Below are 13,891 nucleotides of genomic sequence, written 5' to 3'. Positions count from 1 at the left end.
ATACTGGGCGGATGGCTTTTTGATGCTAAGAGGGGCTTTTTGCCTCCATCCTCTTCAGCTAGTGCGAGCTCTTCAACCATGATGGCGTCATGGTCCCTAAGTGGCTCTAGCTCTGCTTCACCTGTATAGTTTCTTCACCTTCTTGGGTCACTACAGGCTCATGGCACTTATATCTTGCAACCTTTTCCCTAAGATCAGACCATATTACCCCCAACCAATGTCGTTTGGTCTTGCTATCATTGCTAAAAAGTGTGTGGCAAATTTCAGACGACACAGGTGAGGTGTAAGATATGCCTGACTTGATGGACAAATTTGCCTCTGCAAATGTTCTCACAACAGCCTCTACTCCTCCGGCGTCCTCCCATATATCTGTCTTGTGCTTTCGTCTTGTCATTATCTAAAAAAAATGAACAGAATAAACGATGCATTATATAAAATCCTGAAATTTTTCTTCCAATTTGAGTTCACAGAATAATACTAGTAGGGATGGGCCTGTCCAATACTCTGTATCCCTGTGGGAGCAATATCAGTCAAAATGAACTGTTGTTTTAAATAAGCATTTGATTTCATTTTTTTTTTTTTTTTACACAGTTGTGGCAAAATTCCACAGCTTATTTACATTTTTTTAATCTTATTTTAAAAGGTTTCTTAACTTCCAATGTTTAATAAAAAACATTGAGTTTTTGGTGTGAAAATTTCACAGGGTAACATTAGCCACCATCAAACAGCATGCAGCCTTGGTTAGCTCAAAATAAATCCATATTCCTGATTGTGGACTCAGTAATTTATTATACATCATTCATTACATTTCCCTGCCAAATTCAGTATCATTGAGGGTAATGTGACACAGCCACAATTAAAAAAAAAAAAAGCATGCTAAATAACTAGCTCAAAAGCTCATGTTTGTAAAAACACTTAATTTTTAGTAATGAACCATGTTGCCTTACCTTGCTCACACTGTAGAAAGATGTAAGGGACCAGAGATGGAGTTCAGCCTGCTCTGATACCTGAACATTCTGTTCTGGAGCAAGTGAGGAGTATTTATGTTTTACAGAAGCGAAAAGACACCATATCACGTAACTACGAGAACTGGATCTCGTAGTTACAAGATGTTCTCTCGTAGTTACGGAGTAACTCGTAACTACGAGATCTTGATCTCGTAGTTGAAGAAATGGAGCCGGATCCATCATTTTCGCAAAACCGGTTCCCATAACGATTCCTGTAATTTATCATCTGCATTCATTTTGCTCAGTTGTGTGCACTGAAGCGACTGTGGTGATGTCACCTCACCACAAGACTGAGCGGGCCCGGGGTGGATACGCCCCCACTGCACTGCTATGAAGAATGTCGGACCGTCATTATCAAGCAAGGCAGGAGAACGAGTGCAGCCCCGCAGCGTAACCAAACAATGTCGAAGCCAGAAAAACGCAACTTAACTTAACTAGGGCCCTATAATTTCCGCAAATACGGAATCGCGGACAGAATCGCGGAATTAGAAAAACAACTGCACTGGCACCATACGAGTCCAAAAGGCAAAGTAACTTTCCAGCTACAGCAGCGCACTGACATGGATTGTCTAACAAAGTGAAGAGTTGCCACTCTGCTCTATTTTCACTGGCTAACAGCAGCACACTGACAGCTTAGCTTGTCTATTCAGAGAAGTGGTATCACTTAGGCTTATTTTTCATAGTCAATCTATGTTATCACAGACATACTCCTGCTCGTTCATTGGTAGCTGAATTGTTAGGTCTGTTTGATAAGTAATTTACAACTTAGAAACATACACTAACACTACATTACACCCCCCCCACCCCCACCCCCGAGGGTTCGGAAACTTCTCTCTTTTTTGAGGTCCTCCTGTTTGCATCCCTGCATTAGGAAAATATACTACTACCCGACACTACGGATCTTGCAATGTCCATTTTTTATTAGGCTTGTTGTAAATCTGCTGTTTATTTTGTTGTTAGAACGCTAATGATGCGACATTTGTCTGATATATGAATAAAGTTAACTAGAGCCACAAATCAGCAAACATAAATCTGTCTGTACTTAGTTACAACTTACTCAACTGCTGTTAAATTGGCTCTAAATTAATTGTTCATTAATATAATGTTACATTTTTCTATAGAAAGTTCAGATAAGAGTAAGACCAGCAGCAACAGTCAAGTCAATCCTTTCAAACTGGCAGCAGTATATAAATGTATATATTTGGAACCGTTATTGGAACCGGTAGGAACCGGAACCGTTAGGAGGGAATCATTAAGGAATCAGATTCATTAAAATCCAAACGGGTCCCAACTCTACTCCCCACCAAATTTTAATTTTTTTATTTTCTAACAGGAGTGGTAAAAGAGGTGGTGGGACTGCAGCAATTGTCTCTAACTCTATATTAACGAAGGAAATTCCACAAAAAAATTACACCACATTTGAGTATCATGCATTTGTTTTTAGCAGTCCCCCTATTTTATGTATGACAATTTATAGACCACCCAAACATCCTTCCTCTTTTATCAGTGAATTCTCCGAACTTTTATCAATTATACATTCCTCATATAACAGAGTCATATTAACTGGTGATTTTAACTTGCACATAGATAATAATTCAGATCCCACTACTATTGAATTTTTAAATCTATTAAATTGTATGGATTTTACGCAACATGTCACACAGCCCACTCACAACAGAGGACACACCCTGGATTTGGTCATAACCTTTGGCTTGTCCACTGGTGTGTCCTCTGTTGTCGACCTGGCTGTGTCAGATCACTGTTGTGTATTTTTTAAGGTCGCCAGTTTTATTCAACAGGAGGCCCCGGTGAGAACAGTGAGGAAACGCTATCTTACCTCTGGAGTGGCTGCAAATTTTGAGATTTTATATAATACCCCCGCTGAAATTTTACCTGCACCCTGTGATTTTATTGTTGATAATTTTACCACTAAACTGACGTTAGCCCTCGACTCAGTGGCTCCACTTTTAACAAAAACAAAAACTAAATCTATATCCCCCTGGAGAAACACTGTAATTAAGAATCTGAAAAGAAATTGCAGGAGTGCAGAAAGGAATTGGAGGAAAACCAAACCAGACAGTTCACTATGAAATATTCCATGAAAAACTCAAAATCTATAATAACGCAGTTAAACAGGCAAGAACTTCCCATTTTTCAAAACTCATCTCAGATAAAAAGAATGATCATAAATTCCTCTTCTCCACAATCGATCTTTTAATAAACACCGATTTTAAAAAGTCCTCCATGGTACCAACAGATGCTCTATGTGAGGACTTTGCAGACGATTTCAGACGTAAGACTGATGTCATTAGATCTACTTTTTTAACACAAAACAGCGTTCCTTGTAATAGTCCTGAACCATTGCTTTTACCTGAGGAAACACTGGAGCATTTTGTCCTGCTTGTTGCAGAGATGCTTGGTCGAGTTTTCTCCCGAGTTAACCCAACAACTTGCCTTTTAGATCCAATTCCCACATCACTTTTAAAGACATTTTATGGATTCTTTGAGTTTGAACTTTTAAATTTTGTAAATTGCTCTCTCCAGACAGGTGTCTTCCCAGCTGCCTTTAAAATGGCAGTGGTGAAGCTCCTTCTGAAGAAGAGTAATTTGCACCCTGACATTCTTAATAACTACCGACCTGTATCCAACTTACCCTTTTTAAGTAAAATTTTAGAAAAACTGTTTTTTATCCAATTAAATGATTTTTTAAATAGAAATAATATTGTAGATCAATATCAATCTGGTTTTAGGATGACCCACAGTACCGAGACAGCCCTCCTGAAGATTGTTAATGATCTCAGGTGTAACATGGACTCACAGAAACTTTCAGACTTGGTGCTAGTGGATCTAAGCGCCGCTTTTGATACAGTAGATCACCACATTTTATTAAACAGACTCAGAAATCTGGTGGGCCTCTCTGGTACTGTTTTTAACTGGTTTTATTCCTATCTCACAGATCGCCGGTTCTTCGTAAGTTATATATGTTCCTCAAGAACCCATGAAATGAAGTGTGCGGTGCCCTAACATTCAATTTTAGGTCCAATACTTTTTAATCTTTATATGCTTCCCCTTGGGGGCATCATCAGGAGACACCGCATCAATTTTCACAGCTACGCTGATGATACACAGCTCTACATTGCCGTGTCTCCTGATGACACAGGGCCGCTTGATACCCTTTTAAATTGTATTTTAGATATAAAGTCATGGATGGCAGAGAACTTCCTACAGCTCAACCAGGACAAAACAGAGGTTTTAGTTATTAGTCCTGAAGGCAAGAGAGAGAAACTTTTACCAAAACTAAAAGATTTTAAACCCTCACAATGTGTTAAAAATCAGGTTGTCCTTTTCGACTCTGAGCTTGATTTTATTCCACATATTAGAAGTATAACAAAGATAGGATTTTATCATCTTAAGAACATAGCCAGAGTGTGCCCGTTTCTCTCTCTGGCCAGCACAGAGGTGCTAATGCATGCTTTTATCTCTAGGTGTATAGATTATTTTAATGCCCTGCTTTTTGGTCTCTCCAAAAAGAGTATTTCGCACCTTCAATTACTGCAGAACTCAGCTGCACGTGTGCTGATGAGGACCAGAAAGTGGGCTCATATTAAACCAGTTTTAAAATCACTGCATTGGCTCCCTGTGCGTTTCAGGATTGATTTCAAGGTTCTTTTATTAGTTTTTAAGTGTCTTAACGGCCTTGGGCCTTCTTATCTGTCTGACCTGCTTTTATCCTACCAGCCCTCGCGCAACCTGAGGTCCTCCGGTACCGGTCTTTTAACTGTTCCCAATGTTAGAATGAAAACTCATGGTGAAGCTTCATTTTATTATTATGGCCCACGTCTGTGGAACAGCCTGCCGGAGAGCCTCAGGGCTGCTGAGACTGTTGATGTTTTTAAGGGCAGGCTCAAGACCCACCTTTTTAATCTGGCTTAACTGATTCTCTTTCCACTCTTTTATGCTGCTTCTATTGTTTTTATTGTCTTTAGTTGTTTGTTAAATAATTTCTTTTTACTTTTAATACATATTTACACTACTCACAAAAAGTTAGGGATATTTGGCTTTTGGGTGAAATTTATGGAAAATATAAAAAGTTCACGCTACAGTGATATTATATCATGAAAGTAGGGCATTTAAGTAGAAGCATACACTGGTGATTTCCTCATCTCAAACAATTTCTTGAAACAAAAGCCAACAACAGTGTTGGATATACCACAACAAAAAATGTCAGTGTCAGTAACTTGTCATGTGCCCTTGAGCATCAATTACAGCTTGACAACAATGTCTCATGCTGTTCACAAGTCGACTTATTGTCTGCTGAGGCATGGCATCCCACTCTTCTTGAAGGGCGGCCCTCAGGACATTGAGGTTCTGGGGTACAGAGCTCCGAGCCTCTACACGGCGACTCAGCTGATCCCATAGGTTTTCTATGGGATGCAGGTCTGGAGAAAGTGCAGGCCACTCCATTTGAGGAAATTACTGGCTTGCGCCCTTTCATGTTACTAATCCAACCGGGGCAGCATCAGTCGGCATCAGGCGAGCTGGCACTGGCCGGCATTAAGCCACTCACCTGTCAGATCCGGCAGACCAGACCGGGTGGGCGCGGTACCGGCCGGTGCCGCGGCCGGCCCACCGGCCCGCCTGACGGTACTGATGGCATGTGCGGGTCAATACGGTAGTCTAGAAAACTGGCGATTTTTTTTTCTCGTGCGCCCCCAAGTAGATTGCGCCCTGGGCGGTTGCCCACACTGCCCATAGCAAAAACCGTCCCTGCATTTAAGTAAGAGATTCTGCTCTGACAACTAAGCTGAACTTTTACCTCTTAAGATTGTGCACGGCACAACAGAAAGTTAATGTTCCATGGACTTTTTCTGTGAAGAACCCAGAGAGGGTTATTTGGTTATTATTAATTTCATAAATAGTGTTATTATATATTTCCTGACTTTATTTTTTCTGTGAAGAACCCAGAGAGGGTTATTTGGTTATTATTTATTTCACAAATAGTGCTATTTATTTCCTGACTTTATATTTTCTGTGAAGAACCCAGAGAGGGTTATTTGATTTTTATTGATTTCATTGATAGTGTAATTTATTTCATTAATATTGTTATTATTTATTTCCTGAGTTTTTTTTCTGTGAAGATCCCGGAAAGGGTTATTAATATTTGGTTATGTGTGGCTTTCTGGAAAACAATCAATGTTTACATTTAGACACCCCTGCGATCGTCACACTTTTTCTGTTACAAACTGATTCCGACCCCCATCAGAGAAGGGAAAAGTTATGTGGCCCTCACAGTAAAAAGTTTGGGGACCTCTGGTTTAAAGCAAGAAATAATAAACTTCCTTGTTACATACAAAAATTCACCCAGTCAACCAGTTCCTCTTTGCTCGCCTTTTTCTTCAATGTATATTGTAATATTGTGTTGTTGTTTTGTTTGTTTTTATTAGTTATGTTACATGTCTCCCATGTCTCCTTTTCTGCTTCACATGCTCTCTTGCTCCTTCTAACCTCCAGTCCTTCTGTGCCTTCTTCCAGACACATCTCATCATGGGTGTGTTCACAGTGTCTCCCAGCTCAGGGACCCTGCTGCCAGGGTCTCAGCAGGTGGTGACTGTGGACTGCAGGGCTGAACATCTGGGCAAATGGAATGAGTGTTTGGTCATTGACATCAGTGACCGTGACCCCTCAGACCAGCCAGGGGGCATATCTTACAGGCTGACGGCTGAAGTCTGTGCACCAGGTGGGAGCTGTGGGATTTTACCATACCTCATTGGTGAATTTGACCTGAGCTGATACTTGCTTCCAGATAATTTACTCCATACATGATATATGTATGGATTTCCAGCCCCTGAATGCATAAATAATCATGTGGCAAAGACGGGCACAGACGTTTCCCATGCACAACAATAAGGCTCACTGCTGACAATTTTATACCCATTGAATGGCTTTAATTGGGGCTATCTATGGTCGAAAAAGTGCGTCAAGTAGGCGATAAAACAAGAATCATAAATTTTGCAAATAAATTAAAATTAGATCTATTACAGATCTACTGTAATAGATCTGATGCTGTCTTTAGTTATGTCTGCTACATTCATGTCTCTTAGTTTTATTTGTCCATTCAGATCTTTGGTCAGGTATACAGTTATTTTGTTTTATTCTGGACTTTTTGGGTGAAAACTAATAATTAGGAAATTATATTACTTGTGAAAGTTCCTAATCTACATATTATTTAGAGTTTTCCTTCCTAATCCTAACCTTAACCATTTCTTAGGATGGCAAAGGAACAAACGAATCGTCTTACATTCATTCTCTATAGCCTTCCCCTAATCTAAGCCCTACCTAACTTACACCTAACCCAAACCTTAACCAATATGCCAAAATGACCACCCAAAATGGCAAACATTCTGTCGTCATCCTAGGAGAAAGAACATTTGGCATGGAGGCCAGTATTGAAACCCCTCTGTCAGCCACTCTGCCGATAATCACCATGAAAACACATCAAATGCAAGTCAAATATACCTACAGTACCAAACAAGCTGATGCCAACCATCAAGCTGGTGGAGAAAAAATTAAGATTGCTGGCAAAAACAGCCAAACAGGTAGTGTCAGAGTGGGGGAAATGAGTGTCTCTGGTAAACGTCTAGGCCAGAGTTTCTTCTGTATTGTACACATGCAAAATATGCAGCTGGTGGTAGTCAGTAGAGCAGAATCTTATCATTTTGGTAAGTGAAAAACCATCATCAACTGTGCATTCATTTTGTTGGTTGAAAGGGAAAACTGAAGTACTTGCACCTCAGTCTCCTATGTGATTTTCTCCCTTTGAGTTGTGTTTGTTTAGCTTCTGTCTGACTTCCCTCTCTTCCTTTGCTCTTTCACTCCCAGGAATAAGTTTAGACTTAAGTTCCATCTTTGAGGAGCACCACTTCTGCCGCAGCAGTAGCATCCTCTCCTCTGAACAGTTTTGCAATGCTGAGGGCATTTACATCCTAAATGAAAACAAATTTATTTTCCAAAAAGTCCTAGTGGGGTGCACGGCCCAAGCACGCTTCAAACTCACCAACAACAGCAAGGTGCCCTGTCTGCTCAGCCTGGCCATTAAATCTGTTGGCAGTGAGGTATGTCAAGATGATAGATGCATGGATTGATGTGTGCAGGTATGCTGTTAAAATGCACGATGGCATAGATGGCAGCTAACAGGTTTGTTTTCTGCAGGTGTCACAGTGTGTAGATGTGTTTGGTTTGACTTCAACAAGACTGACCATTCCCAGCAATTCACACTCCTTTGCTGTGGTCAATTTCACACCCCAGAATATGCAGCTCTACCAAGCTGCGTTTGAGGCCACACTGGAGGGGGCTACCAGGTACCTTTGTGTGTGTGTGTGTGTGTGTGTGTGTGTGTGTGTGTGTGTGTGCGTGCTGGTGCACTGTATGTGTATGAGTGTATCTCTGTTATTATTTGGGATTTCCTTTCCTGTTACAATTTGTCTGTAGTGTTCATGTTATTTGGGTGTGTGGATGAACGATATATTGATATCTAATCTATGTCGTGATTTGACACTAGACATCGTCTGGTATTTCAGATGTAGTAATATCATGATATGACAAAGTGTTTTCTTTTCCTGGTTTTAAACGCTGTATTACAGTAAAGAAAAGCCATTCTCTGAACTTATTAGACCGTTCTAGCTGTTTTATTGTTTGTCTGTTCCTGCTTGGTCATCATATCTACATTACTGATGATGAGGAAAAAATCTCTTTTGTGTAAATATCATATGAAAGCTCCAGTAATCATTCTTAAAGTATTGTCACAATATCCATATCAGTGTATTTGGTCAAAGATATCTGATATTTGATTTTGTCCATATCTCCCAGCCCTTGTGTGTGAGTGTGTTAGTGCAGACATCCCTGTGGCACTGTCTTTTGTTTCTCTCTCTCTCCTGACCGCTCACCCAACTCATTTTTCGTCTGTTTGTGCCAGTGTGACACCCACTTTCACGAAGAAGGTGCTAGGGTTTGACCTGGTGGGTGAAGGCAACCTGCCCAGTGTGTGTGTGGTGCATCCAGCCCTGACAAATGAAAGAGGAAACCCCATGCTGCAGTTCAGACGGGTGCTGGTAGGATGCAAGCACACCTTGCCGTTGGTGCTGAGAAACAATGGAAATGTACCAGCTCAGGTGAGCAGACACATTCCTGTGAAAAACATACATCCAAGTCTCTCTTTTCATTATTTTGGTCAACAACTGCTAAAACCTTTCCCTGCTACAAATTTTATTTAGAATGCATAATTATCTATTTGATCAACAGTGGAATCACTGCTTTATACAAAGTCTGCCCACACAGGTGAACACTGGCTGTTAGACATTGTAGAGCTTGCAACTGTGAATGTAAAAGTCTCATTGGAGATTCTTTGACTATAAGCATTTATTGGTTTTCTGTGTTGTTAAGGTTCAGATTGACATGCTGGATAAACAAGGAGTGTTCACTGTGAAAGCTGCGCCCAGCAACACTTGCAGCTCCATCCACTGCACTCAGTTAGAGGGCACCACTTACACAGGTACAGTATCATTAAAGAATACCCATAACCGCTGATTAACCAACACTAAACTCTAACATCCGTTGTGTACCATGGATGATTGTATCAGCCATCATCTAACTCGACTGCTTTCACTCTAGTCCGATCTAGTCTGAACATATACCTGTTCTATACCAGGACTACAATAACTCAACAGTGCAATACCCCTGAGTATATACAGTGCTGTGAAAAAGTATTTGCCCCCTTCCTGATTTCTTATTTTTTTGCATATTTGTTACACTTAAATGTTTCAGATAATCAAACAAATTTTGATATTAGACAAAGATAACCAGAGTAAATATAATATACAGTTTTTAGATAATGATTTCATTTATTAAGGGAAAAAGGCTATCAAACCTACCCTAACCCTAAGTGAAAAAGTGTGTCCTGCCCCTTTCTTACCAGGTGTGTCAATCAGTTCAGTTTGTATTTAAGTTCATTTTCTTCTGCTTGTTGCTTAGAATTGCCTAAAAATGCCCGGACCCAACCCATCGCTGCGCAGCAGCTATAATTATTGTTGTTGTTTTGGGGTGTACACATTTCAAGGAAAAAACATTGATCATTATATTTTTGTTTCTTACTCATCAAATATATTCTTTGTTTTCAGTTTGGTGTTTTGTGTTACTCAAACTGTATCTCTACCCATAAGGGCTGTGTTTTGAGAATTTTGACTAGAAATTCCTCAATACTTCAATAAGAACTCCAACCCTAACAGGATCTGTCTAATGCAAACTATCACCAGAGAAAAGACATGAGGTCTTCCTCATGTGTTTTCTTTCATTCCTCCTCAGAGCACCCATTGGCCCACAAGGCCATTGTGCATCTCAAGGTCAGGGAGCAGGTGGAGTTTCACATCAGCTTCTGCTCCAACCAGCCTTTGAGTGCCAAAGCCAACATGACTCTGCAGGTGGAGAACAACCAGTACAACATCATTATCATACGACTGGCTGGAGAGGCTTACCAGGACATTGTCTCTCTTGACAACATCAGCAGGCCTCTGCGGGACAGTGATAAAGAGGATGATGTGCATGGTAGGGAAGGAAAGAATGAGCAGAGCGATGAAATATGGATGGAATGGTGGAGGGTAGTGGAGATGTTGAGCAAAGTGGCGGGCTGTCACCCTCTGATTGTGTCTAGAAGTGCTACAAGTCCCTAGTTAGAAATTATGCAGTGTAGTTGATAAATTTCTTACTTGTTTGAGCATCTGTAATATCACACATCATATTTAAAATGCACACCATATTCCGGTTCGGGTGAATATTCCGGTTCGGGTAACTGCGCTGCGGCTCCACTCTCTTACGTAATGTGACACTCAGCCGCGGGGGGCATCAGCACGCATATAGGCATCTGGTCTGCCGGAAATACAGAAGAAAAAGAAGTAGTAGAAGAAGAAGCTCTCGCTATTTCAATGTTTTCTCCCATCGATATACTCCATGATATTAAAATCTTTCATTAGCTGAAGGCAGACCGCAGTCTCCTCCACAATCCAAAAATGCTGACTCTTGCTGCTTTTCGCCATGCTGTTCACCAGGCTGTTCTCCCCGCTTGCAGTAACCATAGCAACAAAGACACCCCAGGATTCATTGTGAGTCGAGCATGCGCAGACGCGACTGAATATTCCCGTTCGGGGCATTTTCCGACTAAGGTGTTTACATGCCACAGTATTCCGGTTGGAACAGGCAAATGCCAGGGGTCTTATTCGGAATTCTCTCCAACCGGAATATGACCTTAATCGGGTTCGGTGCGTGTTTACATGACACGTGCGCAACCGGAATATTGTGAATATTCTGGTTAAAACAGGAATATGGTGTGCATGTAAACGTAGTCATACACTGACTGATGATTTATTATCAAAGTGGGTTAGTGACTGTAATCCTGAATTTACACAATCCCTGTGTCTCCCCCACAGGTGACTATGATGTGCTGGATTTTGGTGACTGCCATGTAGACTATCCCCATCAGGAGTGTTTCACCATGACCAACCACAGCAGCAGCCAGGTGCTGAGGTTTGAGTGGCCCCCTGCCGGATCCCATGTCTCCTTTTCTCCACGGGTAAACTATGGGAGGAACGGACAGGGCAGTCTTGAAACCTGATTTTGTCTTGCTCTTGTCTGTCTTGTTAAAAAACCCAGAAAAGACAGGTAGTTGAACTTAGCACTTGAGCTAAACAATGGACAGAAATAAGTATAAATTTATACACATTTTTAATGCAAAAAATAATAGAATAAAACAAAATAAAATAACAAGTAAAACTATTAAGATTAACCAGATGTTAAAACATGAGATGAGGAGATTCACACTCCCCAGTGTTTTTTATTGCATAATATTTACGTATATTTTGCTGGAATATAATTCTGAACAGTGTTCTAACAATTGTGCAAGGCCTTCCCTTTACAATATTATTTAAGTTGCCTTATGTTGTCAACATGAATCCTCTTTTGGGGCAGGTAGGACACCTTCATGCCGGCTGCTTTAAAGAAGTGACCGTTACTTTCTTCTCCAATCAACCGGTGACACTGACGAGCCAGCCAATCAGGTGTAAGCTTTGTCAGGTGGAGTTCCAGCAGCCGCTTGAGCAGGTTGCCGACTGGGATGACCGACAGCGGACGGTCCGGTGGCTGAGCACCTGTCAGCAGGCTGCAGGAACACAACCACAGCAGCCTAAAAAAAATAAGGTAGACATTGTTGCTATGATGAAAACTCATGTTGAGGCACAGTGTTAAGAACTCACAGTTATAGCAATACAGTTTTGTGTGAACACAGGTAATAAAGACGGATCCTGAGCCCTGTTGCTCTGTGGTTGAGGGCTCACAGAGGGAGCTGCAATTGCGAATCAGCGCAGTTTGTGACTACGCCACGTTGAGCTGCAGCACTGACTCTATCTGTTTGAAAGACACCATGCTTTACCAGACCAGGAACTACCAGTGAGTCTGTGTGTTGTTATGTTCCATCAGCCCAAATTAAACAAAACATAACACCAGTTATTCAATCAGCTAGCTATAACAAAAAAGGGGTCCTGAAAATACATTGGTGAGCGGTTTCAATTATTATATGTATTGCGCATTTAAGTGGAAAACATGTTTTAGTCATTGTAAAACACATTCGAGTTAAATCATTATCTTGGATATCCTGGTGACTGTATGCTAAGAGTTACAAAGTACCTCAGTATCTCACCTCACATCTTTTCTTACACTCTCTAACACAATGGAAACCATAATTTCCAATCAATCACAAATTTAACAAAACAAACAAAAAGAGTGCATGTTGATCTATTCTGCATTCGTTTGCAGATTGCAGATGGTGAATGAGGGTGCTGTGAAGCTGGATTATGCCTGGGAAGTCCTTATGGATTCAAACAGCAACAGCATCAGCCATGTCCAAGGAGGTACTACAGCAATATTACAACATTGCAGCTTCTCAAGCTTCTCAAAAAAGATGGCGCCATGCTAGCTGGCAGCCTGTTGCAGCAGCTCCCGTGTGTTTTTTTTAGTTTTGTATTTTTTCTCTTTCATTTCTGTCCTGCCACCTGTGTATTTCTACCAGTCATTGTCTAACCACTAGAGACAACAACTTTCTCTTTTTTGAAACTTTTCTGGCCATCTTTTGGACACTTTTGGTAATCATGGCAACGGAGGGTCACAGACGCGACGGCGAGTGCATTGTTTACACTCACAACCAGCTGATTGCGCTGTGTAAACCTGTGCTGCTGCCCGGAGCAAGACCTGACATCCCGGAGGAGCTGCGGAGGAGGCACCGGGGGCGCAGAGCTGGAGCCAAGCTGAGGGCGAAGAAGAGATTTTTTTACCAGTGATTATAATGGGGAACGTGAGGTCTCTGGGGAGTAAGACGGACAAGCTCGCCGCGCTGATTAAGACTCAGAGGGAGTATCATGAGTGTAGTGTGTTGTGTTTCACTGAGACATGGCTGCACTTGCACATCCTGGACCACAGCGTGGCGGCAGCATTCAGCATTGTTCGTGCGGACAGAGATGTTGTTAGCAGCGGTAAGAGGAAGGGAGGAGGGATTGCACTTTATGTGAGTGAGAGGTGGTGTAATCCCGGACATGTGCATGTGAAGGAACATCTCTGTAGCTGGACATTGAACTGTTTGCTGTGGGAATGCAACCGTACTACCTGCCTCGCGAATTCACGTCCGCCATTGTGATTGCTGTTTACATTCCCCCATCAGCTGATGCACCGACGGCCTGTGACGTCATCACCTCCACTGTTGCCAGTGTACAGACCCAACACCCCAATGCCTTTACTGTGATTACTGGAGACTTTAATCATGTCTCACTGGACAAACTACTGCCTACCTT

At 41.5% G+C, this 13,891-nt stretch overlaps 1 protein-coding gene across 1 annotated transcript in view; it reads left to right on the top strand.

Annotated features, from left to right (window-relative positions):
- LOC115360473 (hydrocephalus-inducing protein homolog) overlaps positions 1-13,891 on the top strand; it is a 62,981-nt gene that overhangs the window by 23,559 nt on the left and 25,531 nt on the right. Inside the window, exons 15-24 of the mRNA XM_030053403.1 lie at positions 6,519-6,744; positions 7,887-8,119; positions 8,313-8,365; positions 8,980-9,175; positions 9,447-9,555; positions 10,365-10,604; positions 11,483-11,625; positions 12,021-12,182; positions 12,337-12,497; positions 12,864-12,958. Coding sequence (XP_029909263.1) covers positions 6,519-6,744; positions 7,887-8,119; positions 8,313-8,365; positions 8,980-9,175; positions 9,447-9,555; positions 10,365-10,604; positions 11,483-11,625; positions 12,021-12,182; positions 12,337-12,497; positions 12,864-12,958 — 1,618 coding nt within the window. The remainder of the gene's footprint in view (positions 1-6,518; positions 6,745-7,886; positions 8,120-8,312; positions 8,366-8,979; positions 9,176-9,446; positions 9,556-10,364; positions 10,605-11,482; positions 11,626-12,020; positions 12,183-12,336; positions 12,498-12,863; positions 12,959-13,891) is intronic.

This window comes from Myripristis murdjan, chromosome 6 (assembly GCF_902150065.1).
Source record: "Myripristis murdjan chromosome 6, fMyrMur1.1, whole genome shotgun sequence".
In the NCBI taxonomy this organism is placed as follows: domain Eukaryota; kingdom Metazoa; phylum Chordata; class Actinopteri; order Holocentriformes; family Holocentridae; genus Myripristis; species Myripristis murdjan.
This window is presented reverse-complemented; position numbering and strand designations above follow the sequence as displayed.